General features: G+C 33.4%; 1 protein-coding gene across 3 annotated transcripts in view; it reads left to right on the top strand.

Moving 5' to 3' along the window:
* Nucleotides 1-21,428, top strand: part of LOC138813401 (protein phosphatase 1 regulatory subunit 12A) — a 111,110-nt gene extending 89,682 nt beyond the window's left edge. For 2 of the 3 annotated variants that reach the window (XM_070001798.1, XM_070001796.1), the window contains 8 exons: nt 930-1,051; nt 3,904-3,969; nt 6,452-6,468; nt 7,492-7,627; nt 9,719-9,823; nt 12,315-12,362; nt 15,564-15,614; nt 18,139-21,428. In XM_070001798.1, the coding sequence (XP_069857899.1) occupies nt 930-1,051; nt 3,904-3,969; nt 6,452-6,468; nt 7,492-7,627; nt 9,719-9,823; nt 12,315-12,362; nt 15,564-15,614; nt 18,139-18,225 (632 nt within the window). In that variant the 3' untranslated portion in view covers nt 18,226-21,428. Of the gene's footprint in view, nt 1-929; nt 1,052-3,903; nt 3,970-6,451; nt 6,469-7,491; nt 7,628-9,718; nt 9,824-12,314; nt 12,363-14,840; nt 14,872-15,563; nt 15,615-18,138 lie in introns of all 3 variants that reach the window. The other variant, XM_070001797.1, reaches the window with a different exon arrangement.
* Nucleotides 21,429-21,673: the final 245 nt, after the last annotated feature.

Here is a 21,673-nt window from a genome sequence, read left to right as displayed (position 1 = left end):
AGATAAGAAACATACTTTACTTCTCTGGCTGGCTTTGAACCGTGATCCTTGGATCTCAGCCTCCTGAGTAGTTCGGATTACAGGCATGAGCCAGCAACACCCACCTGCTTTAGATCTTTGATCAAACTTTATTTTAAAATAGCATTAACCATTCTTTTGTTATGACTATTATTTTTAAATCATTTTTATTTTAATTTAATAGAAATTAAATATACTTAAGTTTGTAAGTGTTAAATCATTTATGTTCCACGTACATGTACATTTTTAATGTATTCTGAGGCCTTGATATATTTTTATACAAGCTTGAAACTTTGCAGGGAGGAAACAAATCTTCTAACATTTTTATATTTATATTTTAACATTGATTTATTGATACATTGATTTATTTTTAACAAAAGACAAATATATTTTTCAGAAAAGTGTGAGCCATAATTTTGTCTAATATTAATAAAGTAAATATTGTACTACTATTATGTAAGTATTGGTAATAGTAGAAGAAATTGATTTAAATTTGTATGGGTCCTATAACTTCTCCCACCATTGATATGTTTGTATTTTTTTTTTTTGCCTATTAGAATTAACTTTATATATAACAACCTTGCTATCATACATTAATAGCTAGAGTCTCATTCTTCTTAAAGAATTTCATTATTTTCCATTCAGCAAATGTTATTATCATTTCAGGAAAAGTTATTTTAGACACTAGGAAAATGAAGGTAATTATTTTCATGATCATTAGGAATGTATCTTACCAGAAGTTAGAGTTGCACATTTATATCAAGTGTACAGGAGCACCAAAAAGATCAAAAACCTAACTTACTGGATACATTTGGGAGGCTTCTAAAAGTAAGCTGACCTAGAATTATTTTTACACATATTTTCAAAGCACTTTCAAGATAAATTGCTACCACTATTGTAATCTTTAACAGAGGGAGAAAAAAAAGAAGAGGAGAAAGAAGGTGAAGATAAATCGCAACCTAAATCAATCCGAGAACGTCGTCGACCAAGAGAGAAAAGAAGATCTACAGGAGTTTCCTTTTGGACACAAGATGTGAGAACCTATTAGAACTACTTGATAGTTTTCATAATGTTGCCCAAATATAAACTAATAATTTCTTATATGTCTGAAATTACATGTTCTTGAACTCATCACTGTGGTTTAGACTAAAGTTCTTTATAAAAATGATTAACAAATATTTATATTCTATTATTTAAGAGCAGGAATTCTTTCACAATTTTGGAATAAAAATTGTAATGGCTATTGCTCAAAATATACTTTTTTATTATTTTAAAATGCTAAATTGCTCCTTTATCTAACTTTTACAAGTCTCATTTTTATTTTTAATCTCATTTTTCACAAACAAAATAAAACTGCAAGTTGTATGTAACAACTATTTCCATGTCCAAGAATTATGGGTAGAAGTAGTACTTATCAAATTACAGCAAAATTGGTTTTTTTCCCCATATCTCTTAATTGTGTGTCTGACATGGTTATTTATATATAATAGCACTGTTGATGTAAAAATTTATGCTGTTTCAACATGGCACATAACTACAGATCAGCAAACATAATTTGTCTTTTTTGTAGTACCTTGATTTTCCCAGTTTTAAAGAACAGGCTTTGCTTTCTTTTTTACTCATTTTTATTGTAAAACTAAGGACTAAATCTAGACAAGTGCTCTATAACAGCTACATTCTCAGCCTGGAAACCTTGTTTTGAAGTATAACATATAGTAAAAATATACCTTATGAATGTAAAAATGGCAATGCAAAATCCCTGTACTCAAATCTTTGTCATCCTTATTTTGAGAGTCAATTTCTTGATTAAACACTGTAGTTTATTACACCTGTTTCAAAAAGCTTATGAGTACAACTGTATCGTTTTTTTTTTGGGAGGGGGGGTGTCCAGTCTTGGGGCCTGAACTCTGGGCCTGGGCGCTGTCCCTCAGCTCTTCAGCTCAAGGCTAGTGCTCTACCACTTGAGCCACAGCGCCACTTCCAGCTTTTTTCTTTTTGCTTATGTGGTGCTAAGGAACCGAACCCAGGGCCTCAGGCATGCAAGATAAGCACTCTATCACTGAGCCACCTTCCCAGCCCCCAACTATATGTTTTGTTTTTGGATCCGGTTGTGGGGCCTGAACTCTGGGCTTGGGTGCTGTCCCTCAGCTCTTCAGCTCAAAGCTAGCGCTCTACCACTTGAGCCACAGCACCACTTCCGGCTTTTTTCTTTTTGCGTATGTGGTGCTGAGGAATCGAACCCAGGGCCTTAGGCATGCAAGGCAAGCGCTCTGCCATTGAGCCAACTTCCCAGCCCCCAACTATTATGTTTTATAGCTCTTTTTTTTTTTCAGTACTTGGGATTTGAACTCAGTATCTTTCACTTGGTAAATTAATGTGAAAATGCTGAGTCACATCTTCAGCCATGTTTTTTCAGTGTTGGGATTTTTTTTTTTTTTTAAGATATGGTCACACCTATCTAGATATGAACCTTGATGTACCTAGTTTAGGTCCCATCATCAGTGGGATCACAAATGTGCACCAAACCATTGACCTCCTTCTATGAAGAAGGAATTGATGAGATTTTTTCATACCAGGTCTGGCCTGGTGTCAGTCCTCCTAACCTCAGCTCCCCTGTGTACCGGATGACAGGCACGTAACACTGAGCCTAGCTGTAGCCCCAAGTTGCCATTTTTCTCATCTCAGCCCTTTCCCCCAGTAATATTTTATATTAGGAATTTCATAAGTAAAGCTGTATGTAGTATTTTTATTTTTTTATCCAATTTTATTCACGCTGTTTTTTTCTATCACAAAGCCCACTTTCTGGATGAGTACATTTGAACAGCTTTATAAGGACCCCTACCTCAGGTCCATATTGGCACTCTACAAGATTTTAGTTTTAGCCAGCACTGATTTGGTTTTAATCTGCCATCCAGGAACAGGACTTTTTCCCCCTTTTTGTCACATCATATTTAAACCTGTAGCAGACAATATAAAAAAATAAGGTCCGAGTTACTGTTTTTTAGGAACTCAGCATCCTCATGTTTTTCTTTCTAATACCTGTGTTCTCCCATGAAACTTAATACAACAATAGCAGTGTCTCTGGCTCTCTGATGACTTCACTTCCCATTTTGTTAGATACCAAAATGATAGCTTGTATAACTCTGTAATCTTTGGAACAATTATCTAAAAATGATATACTCACTTTATTGATGAGGTAATTATATCTAAATTTTTAAAAATAATTTTAAGTCCCATGTGACTTAAAAGTCCCATGTGAACTAGCTTTTGGTTGGCAATCTCTAGTACTTCTATAGTAAACCTAGAATCAGTATGTTTGTTTTCCCGAATTGTTGAGATTTTTTATAACCCTCCAATAGAATATTTACATAGGTTAGATTATAAATTTTTAGCCTAGTATGACTTTGATTTTCTGTTCTATACTCTATAGATTTCCAAGAGATTTCTAGAAGGAACTCCACTAAACATAATATGACGTTTGCATTAGGCTTGCTTAACTTAGCAAATCTAGCCTTTTATTTTAACATAAAACAATGAATTTGAATTTAGTTCTGTTTCTACTGCTTTATTATGAGTGGAAAAATAAGTACTTATTTTGACTTTTGAAGTATATACACTGTCATATAAAGTGGAATTTCTTCTCTTTATCATGTTAAAAGAGTTTTTCTAAATATAGTAGGAAAAAAACCAACTTAAAATCAGTTTTTCCTGGGTGGGAAATATAGCATAATCAAAGAGCACTTGCCTAGCACATGCTAGGTTCAGTCTCTAGCACTACAGTTTAAAAAAAAAAAATCAGGTTTTATTTTGCTCTATTTCTTGATATATTTTTCTCGAGTCACTTATATTTTTCTATTTTCATAAAAAATTGGTAATCTATTTCAGAGTGATGAAAATGAACAAGAACAACAATCAGATACAGAAGAAGGGTCCAATAAAAAAGAAACTCAGGTAAACAGCCTGACTTTTTGCATTGAGTAATATTTATAAAGATTGCTTTTAAATTGTATTTAATTACATTTATTCACACAGAGCAGTTATTGGACACAGTACTTACCTACTTATCATATTAGTAGTTACCTGGAAGTCAGGGAAGGAAGGATTGAATAGGAACACTAAGAATGTCTTAGAGATGATGGGATATTGTGGATCTCAGTTGCAATGATAGTTTTACTGATTTGCAACAGTTGTCAACTCATCCAATAACATTCTAGTGAGGGTAGTTTATTGTGATTTACCCTTCAGAGGTGAAAAGGCAAGAAAAAGAATAATACCCTTGGGCTAGGAAGGTGTCTCAGTGGTAGAGTGCTTACCTTGCATACATGAGGCCCTGGGTTGGATTCCTCAGCACCACATAAGCAGAAAAGGCTGGAAGTGGTGCTGTGGCTCAAAGTGGTAGAGCGCTAGCCTTGAGCTGAAGTGCTGAGGAACAGCGCCCAGGCCCAGAATTCAGGCCCCACAACTGGCAAAATAATAATAATAATAATAATACCCTTGACCAAATGAAAATATTTAATGGATACTCAGAGTAGTAGAAAACCAGAAGTAATGGTCTCAGGCTTTACTTTTGTAAATGGCAAAGTTATATGAAAGTTTCTTCTGCAATGCTTTTTTTCTTTCTTTTTTTTTTCTAAGTTGCCCTTCCCTTATCTGTTTTCAATTTGACTATTCAAAAAGATAAAATACTTTAAGGAGCCAGGCACTAGTGGCTCACGCCTGCCTGTAATCCTAGCTACTCAGGAGGCTGAGATCTGATTATCACAGTTCAAAGCCAGCCTGGGCAGAAAAGTCCCCATTAGACACTTATCTCCAATTAACCACTCAAAAACCAGAAGTGGCCGGGCACTGGTGGCTCACACCTGTAATCCTAGCTACTGGGGAGGCTGAGATCTGAGGATCACGTTTCAAAGCCAGCCCAGGCAGAAAACTCCGTGAGACTCTTATCTCCAATTAACCACCACTAAACTGCAAATGGTGCTGTGGCTCAAGCGGTAGAGCGCGCTTACCTTGAGCTGAAGAGCTCAGGGACAGCGCCCAAGCCCAGAGTTCAAGCCCCATGACCAACCAAAAAAAAAACAAAAAACAGAAGTGGTGCTGTGGGTCATGTGGTAGAACACTAGCCTTGAGCACAAAGAGGCTCAGGAACAGCCCTCAGACCGTGAATTCAAGGTATCCCCATCCCCTCCCACCCACAAAAAAAGAAAATACTTTAAGGAGCTCTAATATTCACATAGGAATTTAACTGTACCACACGAGTTAGAATTGTGTAGCTAGGAATGGTGTCATCATTACCTTAAAAATATATTCAGTTATAAAATTTCTGTGGTTTATTTAATTGTGCTGAAATGACTTCCTCACATGTATTTATTTGGCTAAAGAAATACTTAAATGTTGAAAGGTTACTGAAAATTGTAAATCAAGCTTATGCTATCTATAGAACGTAAATTTTAAAATAAATTAAGATAAGTTTTTATCATGCAAAATTTGAATTACCTTATACTGTCAGAAATTTAGTTTTGTCAGTTGTTTGTTTTTAAAGCTATTTGTTGGTAAAAGTGTTTAGCTTACAAAAAACTTAGTAATTGGGCTGGGAAGGTGGCTCAGTGGTAGAGTGCTTGCCTAGCATGCATGAAGCCCTGGGTTCGATTCCTCAGTACCACATAAACAGAAAAGACCACAAGTGGTACTGTGACTCAAGTGGTAGCATGTTAGCCTTGAGCAAAAGCTCGGGGACAGTGCCCAGGCCCTGAGTTCAAGCCCCAGCACTGGCAAAAAAAAAACTTAGTAATAAAAACTTGGCTGGGTGCTCCTTGGTTTCCACCTGTAAACTTAGCTACTCTATGATCTGAGGATTGCAGTTCAAAGCTAGCTCAGGCAGAAAAGTCTGAGACTCTTGTCTCTATCAAAAAGCCTGAAGTAGAGCTGGAGCTGAAGCTGGAGCTCAACTGATAGCGTGCTAACCTTGCAAAGAAGGCAGTGACAGGGCTCAGGTCCTGAGTTCAAGCCCCAGGGATCAATACACACAGAAAAACTTGAGCCAAGTATAACACCAAGGCAAAAATCCACTAAAATAAGAGAAATTGACAATTAAACATATGAAGTTGGCAATATAATATGCTAACATAGTATAAATATGTCACTTTTTCCTGCTGAGTGAGCATAAATAATGGATATGTTTCTTAATCATTTTATTTTTTTCTTTAAGAAATACTGTATGTTGGTTTTTGTAGGAAGTATAAAACATGGTTCTAATTGTGATTATACTGTGCATATAAGAACAGTCACTGACTATATCTCCAACTACTCTCTGAGGAAAAAACCAGCCAACATAATGAATGTTATAAGTTAATTTAATAGTGTGATCATTCTTGCATTAAGTTTTTTTTAGGTTAATGGTTTAATTTTAATAAACCTGTGTTTCTTTTCTTTCTAGACGGATTCTGTTTCTAGGTATGTTTAACTTGATTTTAATACTTTTTTCTTCTTGTATTTTTACTAAAAGCATTTGTTACTTCTGGATTCTGTAAAATTTAGAATTGGAATTAGATGGGTAATAAAGATGCATAAAAATTTAGGTGAACTAGTTACATTTTTTAGCTTCTTTTGTTAAAGGCTGTATTTTTGGCTGACTGGCTATGATAGTATAAAGCACTAGGAAAGAATAAGAAGTTTTCTTAACCTTCCAATAATGACTCTTCTTAAGATCTCCAAAGTTTCCTAAGATATTTCAACATTGTCTCATTGACATAGGAACTGATGAAATCCACAGTTGGCTAAAAATTTTATTAGGTAACTTCTCCCTTAGCCTTGCTTTAGATATAAGAAAAATGGGTGAAGATATTTTTTTAAGTATCATCCAGCTCAAAATTACTATATCCTTAAATCTAATCATGATCAGTTGCTTTGTTTATAATTGTTAAAGTATAGCAAAAAAAATATATGCACTGATAATTCTGTTGAATTGAAATGCAGAAAAAATAGCCTAGTTCATAACCAAATTGCAAAGAATTCAGTTAGTAAGATTTATTCTTGCTATTTAGGAAAACCCATTATCTGACACTTAGGTTATGTTATATTTCATCAAATTTAAGATGTTATTAATGTTAAAACATTTTTACCTCCATAAAAGGAAAAGTATTACCAATTAAACTTTAATACATCACTACTTAAAAGTGTTCTGATTTCAGAAATGTTAAAATGTGAAAACAATATAGTTTAAATCTGTTGAAATAATTTATCATACTATAAAATCAGGATTCTCTTTTTCTAAACTTTTTTCTTCAATACAAGTTAATACAAAAATAAAAATATTTTAATAATAAAAATTAAAAATGTATCACAAAAGTTGATTTCATAGCAAATTAAGGAAAATATTACTATTTTAGAATAACAAGTCACTGTATACTAATATGTATGTTATTGTAATTTGTGAAAGCCTGTAATAAAGTTTTTATTTGAACTCATCTTTTAAAGATATGATACCAGTTCCACATCATCTAGTGATCGGTATGATTCCTTACTGGGTCGCTCTGGATCGTATAGTTACTTAGAAGACAGAAAACCTTATAGTAGCAGGCTAGAAAAGGATGACTCAACTGACTTCAAAAAGGTACTTGGGTTGTTTGATTATATTTAATTAAAAATAAGTTATCTCTTGTGTTGAGGTATTTATATTTTAATCTTACTCTGAAAAACTTTTAATGAAATCAATATCATGAAAATGACTTTCTTTTTTTGTATTTGTAAATTATTTGTACATAGATTTACTTACGTATTATTTTCTAAAGGGAAAAGTATCCAAGACTTTATTTTACATGTATTGTCTCGTGCAATTACTGTGATTGAACTGGAAAGGGGCATTTAGTAGGCAGAGGTGTGGGGTGTATGCACACATTCACATTAACAGGGTCTTGCTATATATAGCCCAGGCTGGCCACGCCTTAACTTGTAATCCTCCTGCTTAGCCTCCCAAATACTGATCTACCATATATGGCTTCCCTGTTTGGTAATAAGCATACAGCAATATAGTTTGTAAAGAATAATGCAGTCCTGGGTAACTGAAAAAGTATGGTAGTTCTGGTGCTATTAGGATGAAGGTTGGAAATAATTAAGAAATCTTAGAAACTCAACAGTACAAAATTCTGATTATTATTTTTCACATAAGAGTTTAAGCTTGATGAAGTTTGTGGAGAAGACTTGTGATATTTGTCCATTTTCCTGGGTGACAGTTGTTTGAATTAAAGCTTTGACAGTTACTCTGAAGTGGGAGAACAGTTTTATAAAGAGTGTACAGCTAGCTGGGCACCGATGGCTCACGCCTGTAATCCTACCTACTCAGGAGGCTGAGATCTGAGGATCACGGTTCAAAGCGAGGACAGAAAAGTCCCTATGAGACTCTTATCTCCAGTTAACCACTCAAAACTGCAAGTGGCACTGTGGTTCTAAGTGGCAGAATGCTAGCCTTGAGCAAAAGAGCTCAGGGACAGCACACAGGCCCTTAGTTCAAGTCCCATGACCAACAACAACAATGAAGTGTACAGCTATAACAACAACAAAAAGTAGTAGTACAGGTTAAATGCACTTCCTAAGGAAGTAAGGTTTTAGCCAAGAACAGAAAGATGATCAGTTAGTTGTTAATTGGTGGGAATGAGAATTGTATTCTAGACTGAGTAGACTGCATAGACCTGATGGTGGAAGGATACATAATATATTGAAATAATTTAATTCTAATATATTTAAGCTAAAATCAGGCTCCTGAGAAGGCCATTCAAGGGTTTTTAATTTGTAGAGGATAGCAAAACAGTTTCCTTATGAAAATTATGGAATTTTCATTTTAAAAAGTATTTCTTGCTCTTGTATGTAAAAAAAAAAAAAAAACAGATTGGGAGGAGAACTGGAAAACAGTTCTGTTAGTACAGTCAGTGTGAAAGCAGATTATAGCCAGAATGATGTATTAGAAGTTGGAGGCCTGGGAAGGTGGTTCAGTGGTAGATCGCTTGCCTGGCATGCCTGAGGCCCTGGGTTCGATTTCTCAGCACCACATAAGCAAAAAGAAAAAAGCCGGAAGTGGCGCTGTGGCTCAAGTGGTAGAGCTCTAGCCTTGAGCTGAAGAGCTGAGGGACATCGCCCAGGCCCAGAGTTCAGGCCCATGACCGGACCCAAAAAAAAAAAAAAAAAAGTTGGAGTGGAAAAGAAGCAGTAGATATAAAGTCTTAAGAAAGAGAACAAGAATCATTTGAACTACTCCAAGAAATGTTACCTGCCTTTTATTGCTATATGTCATGAAAGTAAAATAATAAATGTAACCCTGTTTTGAATAATAGAAAAGCTCATATACTCCAAAATAAAAATTACAGTGATTTCTTAGCTACACTTGCAATGGAGATATGTAGACCTGATTTAAAGTCAGATCGCTAAATCTTCTTTAGAAGAATTTAGAAAATCAGAATTTTCTTTTAACATCTTACATTTTAAATGCCAGAATTATTTTATAAAATGTATACATAATAAATTAACTTTCTATAACTACTTATTTATAACCACAAAGCATCCACAAAGAGTTGAAATATTTTAATGTATCCTTTCTAGTACATACACTATATTAGTCTTTCTATTTTAATATAATCATTAAGATAACTTTTTTAAAAATAAAAGAGAGCAGAAAAATAATTTGGGTTTTTTTTCCACCTGATTTTTATAGCTTTATGAACAAATTCTAGCAGAAAATGAAAAGCTAAAGGCACAGCTACATGATACAAATATGGAACTAACAGATCTTAAATTGCAATTGGAAAAGGCCACCCAGGTTTGTATTTTTCTCTGTTACTTTCAAGATAATAGTTGTATTTCATTGAACCTAAAATATCACATTGAAACTTTCTATAAGACAAATTTGGTTATTGATAGTAGCTTAACTAGTAAAACTAATAATAATAAGAGATCAATACTGTGCAGTTTATGGATAAATATATTCTTTTTTTCAAGTTATTAAATAGAAATATAATTAAAAGTCAAGTTTTTATTTGTTATGATATATATGGGATCTAATTTTTACTTCCATCATACATACCAGTTGTATCAAGGCATTGACGCTTTTATAGTATAGGGGATCATCTTATAGTCATAATTTTTTTGTGTTGTGCTGTGAGTTGAGCCTTGGCCTTGTACCTCTGGGCTATATCTGCTGCCCTCAAAATTTCTTTATAACAATTTTTATTTTATGAGTATTTCCTATTCTTCAGGTTAAAAATGCTTGATGAAGTGTAGTGCTGGAACAAAGTAATTTTAACTCTTCAGTGCTTCCTCCTATGGAATGCCAAAAGAGGCAATTTCAGTTAACAAAATTGAGATAGCCAAGAAGACTCACCATCTTGTACATAAGATCTAGGAATTTTCCCAAGGTCTTTCTCCTTGGAACATTCTAGTTCTGGGAAATAGTAATAAGCACATCTCATCCTTTAAAAAAGCAAAGCAAAACTTTGTGATCAAAGAATCTTGGGAATTGCTTCATAATTTAAATCTTAGAAGTTTTACAGGGTCTGTTTATATGTTAAAAGCTCTAAGGAGTCCTGTAATTTAAATAAAAATACAAACAATTTAATTTTAACATGGTACTTCCTAGCATAAGCAGTTAGTTCCTGCCTCTTAGTACAAGAATCCAGCTTGGAAGCTGAATCTAAAATTACATACTCAGTTCTGATAATGGTACCACATACTTCTTTTTGTCCAGTCTCTTTTGTCTCAGCAAGGCAAAATTTACTTCTGCAAGTATGCTATCAGCCAAAAATCTGGCGAGCAGGCAGAAGAGGCAGGTCGTTGCCTATTTATTCCTAACACAGTAGGCCTTGCCCCTCTGCTCAGCTTGGTAGAGCTCAAGTTCACAATCTGCTCATAATTGGCTAGTTTGATGAACAGGGTAAGGTGTATTTACATAAAGGTGACATTAAGATACTTTATATTAACTGTATATAATCTCAAAACATACCCACACCCTCTGCTGTTTGTTGATCCATGTTATATATGCCTTCTGAGTTCTTAATTCCATCTTGGAAAAACCAGTCCCTTATCTTCACCATTTTTTTTTAATTGGTAAAATATCATGTTCTACCACTTGATCCATGCCCCCACTCCTTTTGCTTTTTTTTGTTTTTTTTCAGGTGGGGTATCCAGCTAACTTTTCCCATGTTGGCCTCAGACTATGATCTTCCCCAGCTCTTGAGTAGCTGGAATTATAAGTGAATTCCACCAGGCCTTTCTTAAATTTTATATGTCTTAACATTTGAAATGAAGAAATTCTGAAAGAAAGTATCAAAAATTATCTTGGAAGCCAGGTGCCAATGCCTCCTATCTGTAAAACTGAACTACTCAGGCGGCTCAGCTCTGAGGATCATTGTTCAAATCCAGCTAGCACAGGAAAGTCCATGAGATTCTTATCTCCAATTAATCACTAAAAAGCCATAAGTGGAGCTGTAACTCAAGTGGTAGAGCACTAACCTTGAACACAAGCTTGAGGAGAGTGCTGAAGCCCAGCATCAGTACTTAAGATAATAATAATAATAAACCTAGCTTCAAGTTCTGAAGATATTAAAATGTGATTAAAGCAGAAAATAATTATATAAAGGAAATATTTTTAAATTACCATATTAGGATCATTAAGTACTGTTTAGCATTCCATAAAGCCCTGGTTTTGGTCACAAAACACAATTACCACATTAAACAGTGAAATTGTGCTTAACTAAAATGACATACAACATATATTTTGTGCTTGGTAGTAACAAAAAGCATTTCTTAAAATTGGCAAATAACAGGGCTGGGAAGGCGGCTCAGTGGTAGGGTGCTTGCCTTGCATGCTTAAGGCCCTGGGTTCAATTCCTCAGGACACATAAGTAGAAAAAGCCAGAATAATGCTGTGGCTCAAGTGGTAGAGTGCTAGCCTTGAGCTGAAGAGCTGAGGGACAGCGCCCAGGCCCAGAGTTCAGGCCCCACGACTGACCAAAAAAAAAATTTTTTTTTTGGCAAATAACACTCTTTGTGAATTAGTAAAACTGGTTATTTAGCAAATCTGCTTTTGAAAGACATGTCATTTGATAAATTTTTTCTCAGATATTTGACAATTTTAAATCTACTAAATTCAAAGTCCATCATTTTTTCTTTCCTTTATTCAAACCTATTATACACTTGAATGTGTATTATACCACCTGAATATTTTGATTTCTTTTAATACCCATTAAAGAAAGTTACTTTTCCCATCTTCATTGCACTTACATCCCATTTTGTAATTTCTTACCTTATTGCAGAGACAAGAAAGATTTGCTGATAGGTCACTATTGGAAATGGAAAAAAGGGTAAGTATTCCATTTTATTAACTGTTATTTTTTGTATAAGCAGTGGTGGGTTTCTTGTATTCTGTTTTTATAGATGACAGTTTTAATTAAGTCTAATTTGTCTCTCTAGATAGGAAATGGCCCTAAGAGTTAATGTATTGTATTTCTGTATTTTAGAGAATTTTTTAAATCATGTGTACTGAAATTATGTATTCTATAGTAATATTTAATACTTTTTTATAAATATATGTATATTTATTAAAATATTTTAATTGTGTACATTTACTTCAGTTCTCAAATTTTAAATACTTCCATTTGTGGGGGGGGGGGGGGTGCGCACGTGAGCTGGGCTTGGGGCTTGAACTCAGGGCCTGGGGTAAAATACTCCAGGCTAGAACTCTACCACTTGAGCCACAGCTGTACTTTTAGCTCTTTAGTGATTAACTGGAAATAAAAAATCTCACAAAGTGTCCTGCTCAGGCTGGCTTTTAATCATCCTTCTCAGATCTTAGCCCATTTAGGGAGCTAGGACTGCAGGTGTGAACCACCAGCACCCAACTACTTCCACAGATTGTAAATCTAGGAGATACAAAGATCATGGTTTAATAAAAAGAAAAAGGCTCAGGGACAGTGCCCAGGCCCCAGGACAGCACACACAAAAAAGGAAATGTGCCTGTAGAATGTTTGCAAGTCTGCAGTGCAGTTGATCTAAGCCTCATTGTAGAGGTTTTGTCAAAGAAAAAATTATATCTGGTAGCTATGACATCAAGGTAATATTGAAAACTTTTTTTCTATTCCATTTTGAAAATTACCAGTTTGCCTTTTACACAAAAAAAAATGAAAAACAAGTACAAATTTAAACATAATTTATTAATGTCTATCATGTACTAAATTATATCGTAAAAACACTATCCTTTTAGCATTCTGAAACTTTTTAAAATTAAGTTCTATGGTCATTTTTTTTTAATTGATACAACTAGTTGGGTATGGTGGTACATACCTGTAATGCTCGTCTTCAGAAGATTGAATCAGGAGGACAGCCTGACTTGTATTGTAGAACTCAAGATCACACTGTTGTGCTACATAGCAAAATTGTGATCTCAAAAAAGGAAGAAAAAAATTTTATAACTCGTAATCACTAAAAATACAGAATCACTTATATTTTAAATGTAATAGATAGTTATTATATATTTATATTACCATATAGTTTTATATAACCTTTTGAATTTTGATAATTTATGCAGAAGTGATTAGATTAATTCTCTACTCATTAATGGTTGATATGAAAGAGAACAAAATACACAATCAGAATATTTGTATTTGTTACACAATCATACTCGAGAATAGTTTCTATTTCTTAGGAAAGTAGTATATTTTGGTCACAAAAACCTAATCTTAGCATAAGAATCAAATATATTATCTTTATTTTTATCTTTATCAATCTTATCAAACAGAGATTATTGATACTTTGGTATCCATCCTTGTGATTCACTCGTTAATATTCTCACATTTCACCTCACCTCCTTTTTCTGCTTGTCAGATGCAGGTAAATTACAAAGTAGCTCATCTACTCTCAATTTAACAAACATTGATATTTGTAGTATTGAGAACTGCTAACATGTATTCAGCATTTTGTGTATATCAGATAAACACTGGGCTGAGCAATTTGTATGCATTTTCTCTTAACCATATTTTTTAATGTTTTTAATGTAATACATTTACCCAACACAGGTAATGGCCTATAATTTTATAACTGTATGTTTGAGCCTATAAAATTAAGCAGTTGAGAATAGAATTCTTTTCTTACTCTACTACTTTTAAAACCTTGAAAACAGCTAATAAAATTGAGACTTGGGTAAATTATCTCTCAACCAAAATTCTATTTCTGATATTTGACAAAGTTTTAGGAGGTTTGTTGTTGGTTGCGAGGCTTGAACTCTGGGCCTGGGTGCTGTCCCTCAGCTCTTCAGCTCTAGGCACTAGCTCTACCACTTGAGCCACAACGCCACTTCCTATTTTCTCAGTGGTTTATTGGAGATAAGGGTCTCATGGACTTTCCTGTCTGGGCTGACTTTGAACCTTGATCCTCAGATCTCAGCCTCCTGAATAGCTAGGATTACAGGCGTGAGCCACCAGCACCTGGCAATATTTGACAAATTTTGAGGATTAAATTTTTCCCTTATGCTAGTATTTTCAAAAATGTAATTGCTCATATGAAATTTTTATGTGTTATTATCTAGGAGAAAGGTCTATATAGAGAAAGTAAATTTTGACTTGAAATCTTGAACCATGTGATTTTTAGATTCTATATAGCACTTGTAAGGCTATGAGTAGGATGCTATCTTTTTCTTAAAGTTACATATTTCAAAAACAATAGATATTTACATTTACAGTAAATGTACTGCATTACTAAAAATCAACATGAATTATTAATCTGAGAATGTCTTGGGAAAAGTTTCAGTGTCATTAAACTAAATGTAAATGGTTTGTATCTGAAAGGTGACCGGCAAGAGTCAGTATCTTCTGGGCGGTATGACCTAACCAGTTTTACAGTTCATCAATTACTGCTGCTTGCTTTTGGCATAACACCATAGAATGCTTATTTGATAAAGGAAATAAAACAGTACACTGCAATAATATATTGTATGTTGGCTTTGCCTGTCACTCTGAAATGAGTTATGCTAGAGTTGCTACTCCATTAGATCACCGCATTAATGCTACACACAGTATCAACCTATATACAAAACTATAAAAGCAAGTGGATAAAATAATGGCCAGTAAACATTGTGGTTAGAGGACAAAGTGGTTAGATTTGCAAAGTACACATATCCTAGGCACCTTTGCTTTTGCTTTTCTGCTTCTATCACAGTAGTATAATTGCATCTTTGTGTGAGTTTTTTTTTTTTCCTTTCTTATACAGTCTTCAGTCTTGGAGATTGGTTGCCTATACTTTATATGAACAACAAAAAAATGATTAAACACATTATGTAGCATCTCACCAGAAAGTTAGAGCTTTAAAAAAAGAGCTCATGAAGAGTAATAAAAAATAAAGATCTTCATATTTTCTCATTTTGGAAAGCTCTTTCACATCACTGGCATCACATTTTTCTATACACTGCTCCTGATTTTATCATTGATTCTAAAGTGTCACTATTTCACAATATAGAGAAAAAATTGAAACTGAAATCATTATGTCATTAATGGTACCTTAAATTGATCTAGGAACGAAGAGCTCTAGAAAGAAGAATATCTGAAATGGAAGAAGAGCTCAAAGTAAGTAGATCATGTGAGAAATAGTACTGCTTATGGATCTAAATGTTATACAAGTATAAATGTTTATATTGTTCAAAGAGCTAATTACCCAATTAGTGAGTTATGTATATCTTTTGCTTCTCTTTCTTTCTAAATCCAGGTTGTAGTGAGCTAGAAGAAGATGTAAAACCCAAATCATTTTGACAATCTAAATGTATAACACTTTCGATATTCAGGTATAAAAATTAGATAATAACTATAAGAGGAAAGGTTTTGTGAAGCTCTTTATGTCTAAGTATACTTTTATGTTTCTTTAAAAATAAATCATGGCTGGGCGCTAGTGGCTCAGAGGCTGAGATCAGAGGATTGCGGTTCAAATCCAGCCTGGGCAGGAAAGTCTGTGAGACTCTGATCTTCAATAAACCACCAGAAAACCGGAAATGGCGCTGTGGCTCAAGAGGTAGAGTGCTGTCTTTGAGCTGAATTGCTGAGAGACAGTTCCCAGGCCCAGAGTTCAAGCCCCATGACCGAACAAAAATAAATAAATACAAGGAGATGAAAAAAATTCTTCTGTGGAAATAAAGTATATTAGAAGAAGGGACAAGCAAAGATGTATTAAATTCATTCTCTGTGAAAATATTTGTTTAGAATTTTGACCACTCTGCAGGAAAAACAGAAAAAGATCAGCTAATTAAAGGCCTGTTACCACATTGCCTTAAATAAATTGTCCTCTTAGGACATAGTACAACATTCTAAAATTCAATATTTAAATGTTCTATTGAATTATTTAGTTCATAATGTTAGACCATTATTATTGAGAGGCTTTGAAAAGTAGCGGCAAGTCTTTTGGATTTTATTTGCTTGTATGTTCAGTTTGAAATGGAATTTTAGTAATACATTGTTTACCTTTCTAAATCTTTTGGAATGCTCCTTTTTATTCACTACCTTGTAATTCTTTATTTTCTGACTGTACTCTTCATTTTCTTTTTTTTTTTTATTTTTATGTCTTTATGTTCTGATTCCTACAGAACCTGCACCAAATAAAGCAGATTCAGAGTCTGAGAGAGTTAAATGAAAGACTGCTGACTGAGAATAGGGCCTTGACAAGAGTGGTAGCCAAGCGCTCAGGGTTCTGTAGGCAACCGCATTCTGTGAGCCTGTAAATTATAGTTTCATCATTTCTTCTTGGTAGAGCCAGGCAGGTGTTTTTATTTTAGTGTGTTTTTTGTAAAAGCACATTTTTACAAATTAATACCATGTGTCTGAAGTTTATCATATAACTCCTTAATTATGCATGGCTTCTCAGAATTTTTTTAAAGTATCACTAATAACATATTGTAACTTACAGTGTAAGACCAGGGAAAGAAAGATTTAGGAATTTAAAGACTTGTGCTAAAAATGTTTTGGGATTAAAATATGTCTAATGTTTATAGTCCTTTATTAGAAAGAAAGTGGAATGCAAAAAAAGTAGCATATAATTAACAAGTAATTAATATATTTTAAAACCAAATTAAGCCTATATCATCTATTTGAAAATAACATTCACTTAGAACCATCTGAAGTTATGTTCATTTAGTTCTTTGTTACAGATACCTTAATGTGTAAATTCAAGTTAGTATATTTTACATTTAAACATTCTGAACACAAATAAGAATTAATTGTTTCTATATAAAATAAAAAACTTCCTAAAGACGTGGCTTAAGGTAGTTTTTCAAGTAGAAGTTTTAGTTTATATAATTAGTAATTGTGAGAAGATTTTGGAATATACTATTTCATGTCTCAAATATAAACTATTCCATTTATTATTTGACCTGGCAAAGCTAAATAATAAATGGAAGCTTATATAATTATTCTTAGTAGAAAATTAATTTAATTTGTAGCATTTTCATTCCTTCAGTTTGTCTGTAAAATTGAATTTCAGTGTTGCAAAGATAGGTGCTTTTCTCTTTGCTTCAGATACTTGTTTTGTGCATGATTGTTTTCTTGGATACATGTTTTACTATAATTTAAAATTTCCTTTATACTATTCTGATAAAAATTATTTTTAATAAGCACGTGTCTTGGAACAGACATTGTACTAGGTACTTAAGCTTAAGAAATTTTAATAATTTAAAACAAGCCTAACTCCCTCAAAACTTTCCTAAATAGACTGATTTTCTTGTAGAACAACAGTGTTATGGTTTTAACTAGCATAAATAAAAAGACTTTGGTTTAGGTATTAACAGGAACGTTCAAAGGAATTCACTTTAAGTACCTATCCTAACAAAAGCAGGCTTCATTTTCTTGGCTGCACTAATACAGTGTGCTTCTTAGTCATAATCAAGTGATATAGTACTACATTTCAGTAGATAACTTTGATAGAATAAACATTTCATTCCATTATCAAACTAATAAGCTTCGCAGTATTTTTTTTCCTTCATGATCCTTGTTTTAGAAATTAGAAATACATATAACTGACAAAGATTGAACATTTTAGGTGATAACATTTGTTAAGAATGTTTTATCTTTCTATTGCAACTTTTGTTCTTCTGTTTTCCCCATGTAGATGTTACCAGACCTAAAAGCAGACAACCAGAGGCTAAAGGATGAAAATGGGGCCTTGATCAGAGTTATAAGCAAACTTTCCAAGTAGAGTTAAAAAACAAAAGCAAAAACAGAGCAGCAGGAATTGCACATACTAGTTACCCAGTGGACCATAATTGGCAGTCACTGGAAGCCTGAGAAGAATCCTTGGAGACTGTCATTTTCGGATATCCTGCCAAATGCCCTCTTATCTAGGATTTTTGTTTGTTTAATTTCTGGGATTTTTGTTTTGTTTCGTTATCAAGACCATTGTTTCATGTAAATGCAGCTGCTGAGATTTTTTTTTAATGACTGAGAAAACTTGTTTACAGCTCCAGCATATAAGGAAAGTGTTCAAGGCCAGGTATGCCTCCGATATTTAACCAGTAAGCCTTAGTTGTACATAGATACTTTTGTGTCAACAGAAACTTTGAGCTCTCACAGAAGACAGTTATTCAGCATTTTTTGATGTGCCACAGTTTCCAGTTTTTCAATATTTAATTTTTTTTCTTTACATCTAAGTTTGTGTTTGTATTTTTTTCTTTCTAACTCTTCATGTGGCAGAGTCTTCTATGTATTCACAGCTTTCTCACTTAACTGAAAAAACTTCCTCTTCTGAGGTAATTGTCATGTATTATGCTAATGTATTGTCTCCCACCTGAACCTGAATTGCTTGGTGGAACATTTGCTTTCACTGTTTGTGCAATATGCATTTATTTCTTATATGAATGCTTTAAAGTCAGTTGTGATTAGATCTTTTAAGACCTGTTTTCTGTCTTCATTGGTCACCTTTCGTTTTTGTTGTTTTTTTTTAATTGTAGTATAAGATACTAGATTCTGTAACTTTCACATTTATTTTTAGCAGGTACTGAGTGATGCTGTATATATAAATAAGTGTATTGTTTTGATTTTTTAGACCACCACATGGCATGCTTGACTATTTTCTTATTTCAAATGTCTGTTAATGCAAAGTAGGCTACTCCGTGATAGTGTTAAAAACAAATTTGCTAACAATATGATACAACAACTTTAAAAGTTACACATTATATGGAGCCCTAGCTTTACAAAATTTTCTACTGTAAAGGACTTGTACTTTTATTTTGTTTTTATCTGATAGTATTCAAACATAATTAAAGTTGCATAAGATAATTGCTTCACATTTCACATACCTATATTTATCTGAGTGCTGTCTAAAACTGTTGTGCTAGCCAAAGTAATGCTATGAAATCATTTGCAGACCTAACCCGTGAGTTAATGTTAAATGCACTGTTATTGCCATATGAAGAGGCATTGACTTTGATACCACCATCATGTTCAGACCATTTTATACATTCAATGGCCTTTTTATAAATGAGAAAGAAAAAAAAGCAAAACTAAGTATATAGCAAAGATGGCTTTTATTTGGACAAAATAGCTTTTATATTTTCATTAAACCATGCAAAAAATACTACATCTTTTTGGCACATAACTGTCTCCTTAACCACTGAACAGTTCCGCCATTTGAATAAATTGTACATTGTAAAGCTTATAGTAGCTAACTGTATTATTGAGTGTATTGTATACTTTATTAAATGTGAATTTGTACCCCTTCATTTTAAAAGGTCATTGTGTCCTACTGCCTATTTTAGATTATTTTGGGGTTGGGGAAGGGTGTTTTGGTAAGCAGGATTTCAGTCCTCTTTCTTGATTGGTTTTATGAAGATATAAGGTTATGCTCTTACTACCAAGCTCAGGATTCTTGATTTTAAAGGTACAAGGATAGTTGTGGGGAATCTATTTTTGGTTATATTTGAACTGTATGAATGGTGGGTCTGAATATAGAGTTTCCATGGTCTCATGTGGAGGTGAAATATACAGATAACTGATCAGTTTGAGTGACGGCAACATGTTCTGGTTGCACAACAGTAAGGCATGCTGTGGTTTATATTTGTGAAGTTTGGATGCCTGTGAAGAATGATTAAATACATGTTTCTAATATTTTAGTGTTTTGTATTTAGGTTATTTATTCTTTGTATCTAAAACTGAACAGCTACTGTGCTATATTGATTTTATTGGTAGTATTGAGCAGACCTTGTTTCTGCATGAAACTAGTTGCAAAACCCACTATTTTGGAAATAAAAATGTATTTTGACATATACAAATAAAATGAATAAAACTATTTTAAATGTGTGAACTTTTAATGAAGACATTTTAAATTTTGTTCTAGGATATTTAAATTCTGCATGGGTATTTTTTCACTAATTATTTGGATACCAATTTAAATAACTTTTGAAATTGTAATATTGTGATAATTTGCACAACATTGTACGTGCAATCTGTAAATGCAATCTTAATTGCCATATTTATGCAATCTGTGTACCAATTTGGACAAATGTTTATATATTTTACATAAAGCTGTCTGTATGCAGAATCTGAGAACTAGTTTTTTATAAGTGGGTAAAAAAATATTGGTAACAGTCTCAGTATAGTAGCACAAAATTTCATTCACATAAAAGTTTTGTGTTTTTTTTAATTAAACTTATTCTTCTGTCTTAGTTATAAGTCTAGGTCTAGAAATACATATGAAAATAATATTCCACTAAAATAAATTTACTATTAGGTCATTGTCCAACTTAGATTTGACTAAAGTTCAGTCTAACATGTAAGTAGCTAACATTTTTTTTAATTGGTGGTAGTGACATTTGAACTCAAGTCCCTGTCCTTGCCAGCAAGCATATCACCTAAGCCACATTTCCAGATCTTTTTTGCTTTATTTATTTTTCATATATGGTCTCTTGCTTTTGTTCCAGAAAAACCTTAAACTATAGTCCTCCTACATCCATCTCCTCTGTAGCTTGAAGTATAGGCATGTACTACTATGCCAAGTTTGTTTTTGAGATAAGATGTATTTTGTAATAAGGTGTGCTGAACTTGGTTCTTCCCTGAATGGGACTGAAATCATGTTCCTCACATCTCCTCCCACACAGCTGCGATTACAGGCATCCACAACTGCACGTAGCAACATGCCTTTTTATTTTCAATTTTGACATTTGATAGAGTAGTAGTTAAGACCTATAGTAAGTCTGTATTGAACTAAATTAATGAGTTTTGTCCTTACCTCTACTTTGAATATTTTGCCTATTCATACTCACAGAATTATCTCTATTACTTTTACTTGTCCATATTGTAACAAGAAAAGCATTTAATATGCAGATGCTTGAAAACTAAGTGAAAGCAGCTTTAGAACTGTCTCCAACTATTTATATGAAAAATAAATATTTGCTAATCCATCCATCAGGCTGCTTTATGTTTTTGCCTTTATTTTTAGGCCTTGCTTATCTGAGACAATTGTGACTCAAGTAACAACTCTCACTGTGGCATGAAGAAAATATCCAGAAGGCCAGATTCTTCTAAACTAAGACTATGCTTCCCAAAGACCTTAATAGTTTTGTAGAATTTCTTTTGCTTTGTCATTATAAGCAGAATACAGAGAATGTTCCACTAATGATCAACTATGAGTCCTGACTTACGATTGAACA

This window comes from Dipodomys merriami, unplaced genomic scaffold, assembly GCF_024711535.1.
Source record: "Dipodomys merriami isolate MVZ:Mamm:240054 unplaced genomic scaffold, mDipMer1.0.p SCAF_598, whole genome shotgun sequence".
Classification (NCBI taxonomy): domain Eukaryota; kingdom Metazoa; phylum Chordata; class Mammalia; order Rodentia; family Heteromyidae; genus Dipodomys; species Dipodomys merriami.
The sequence above is the reverse complement of the archived record's forward strand: the minus strand, read 5'-3'. Positions and strand labels throughout refer to the sequence as shown.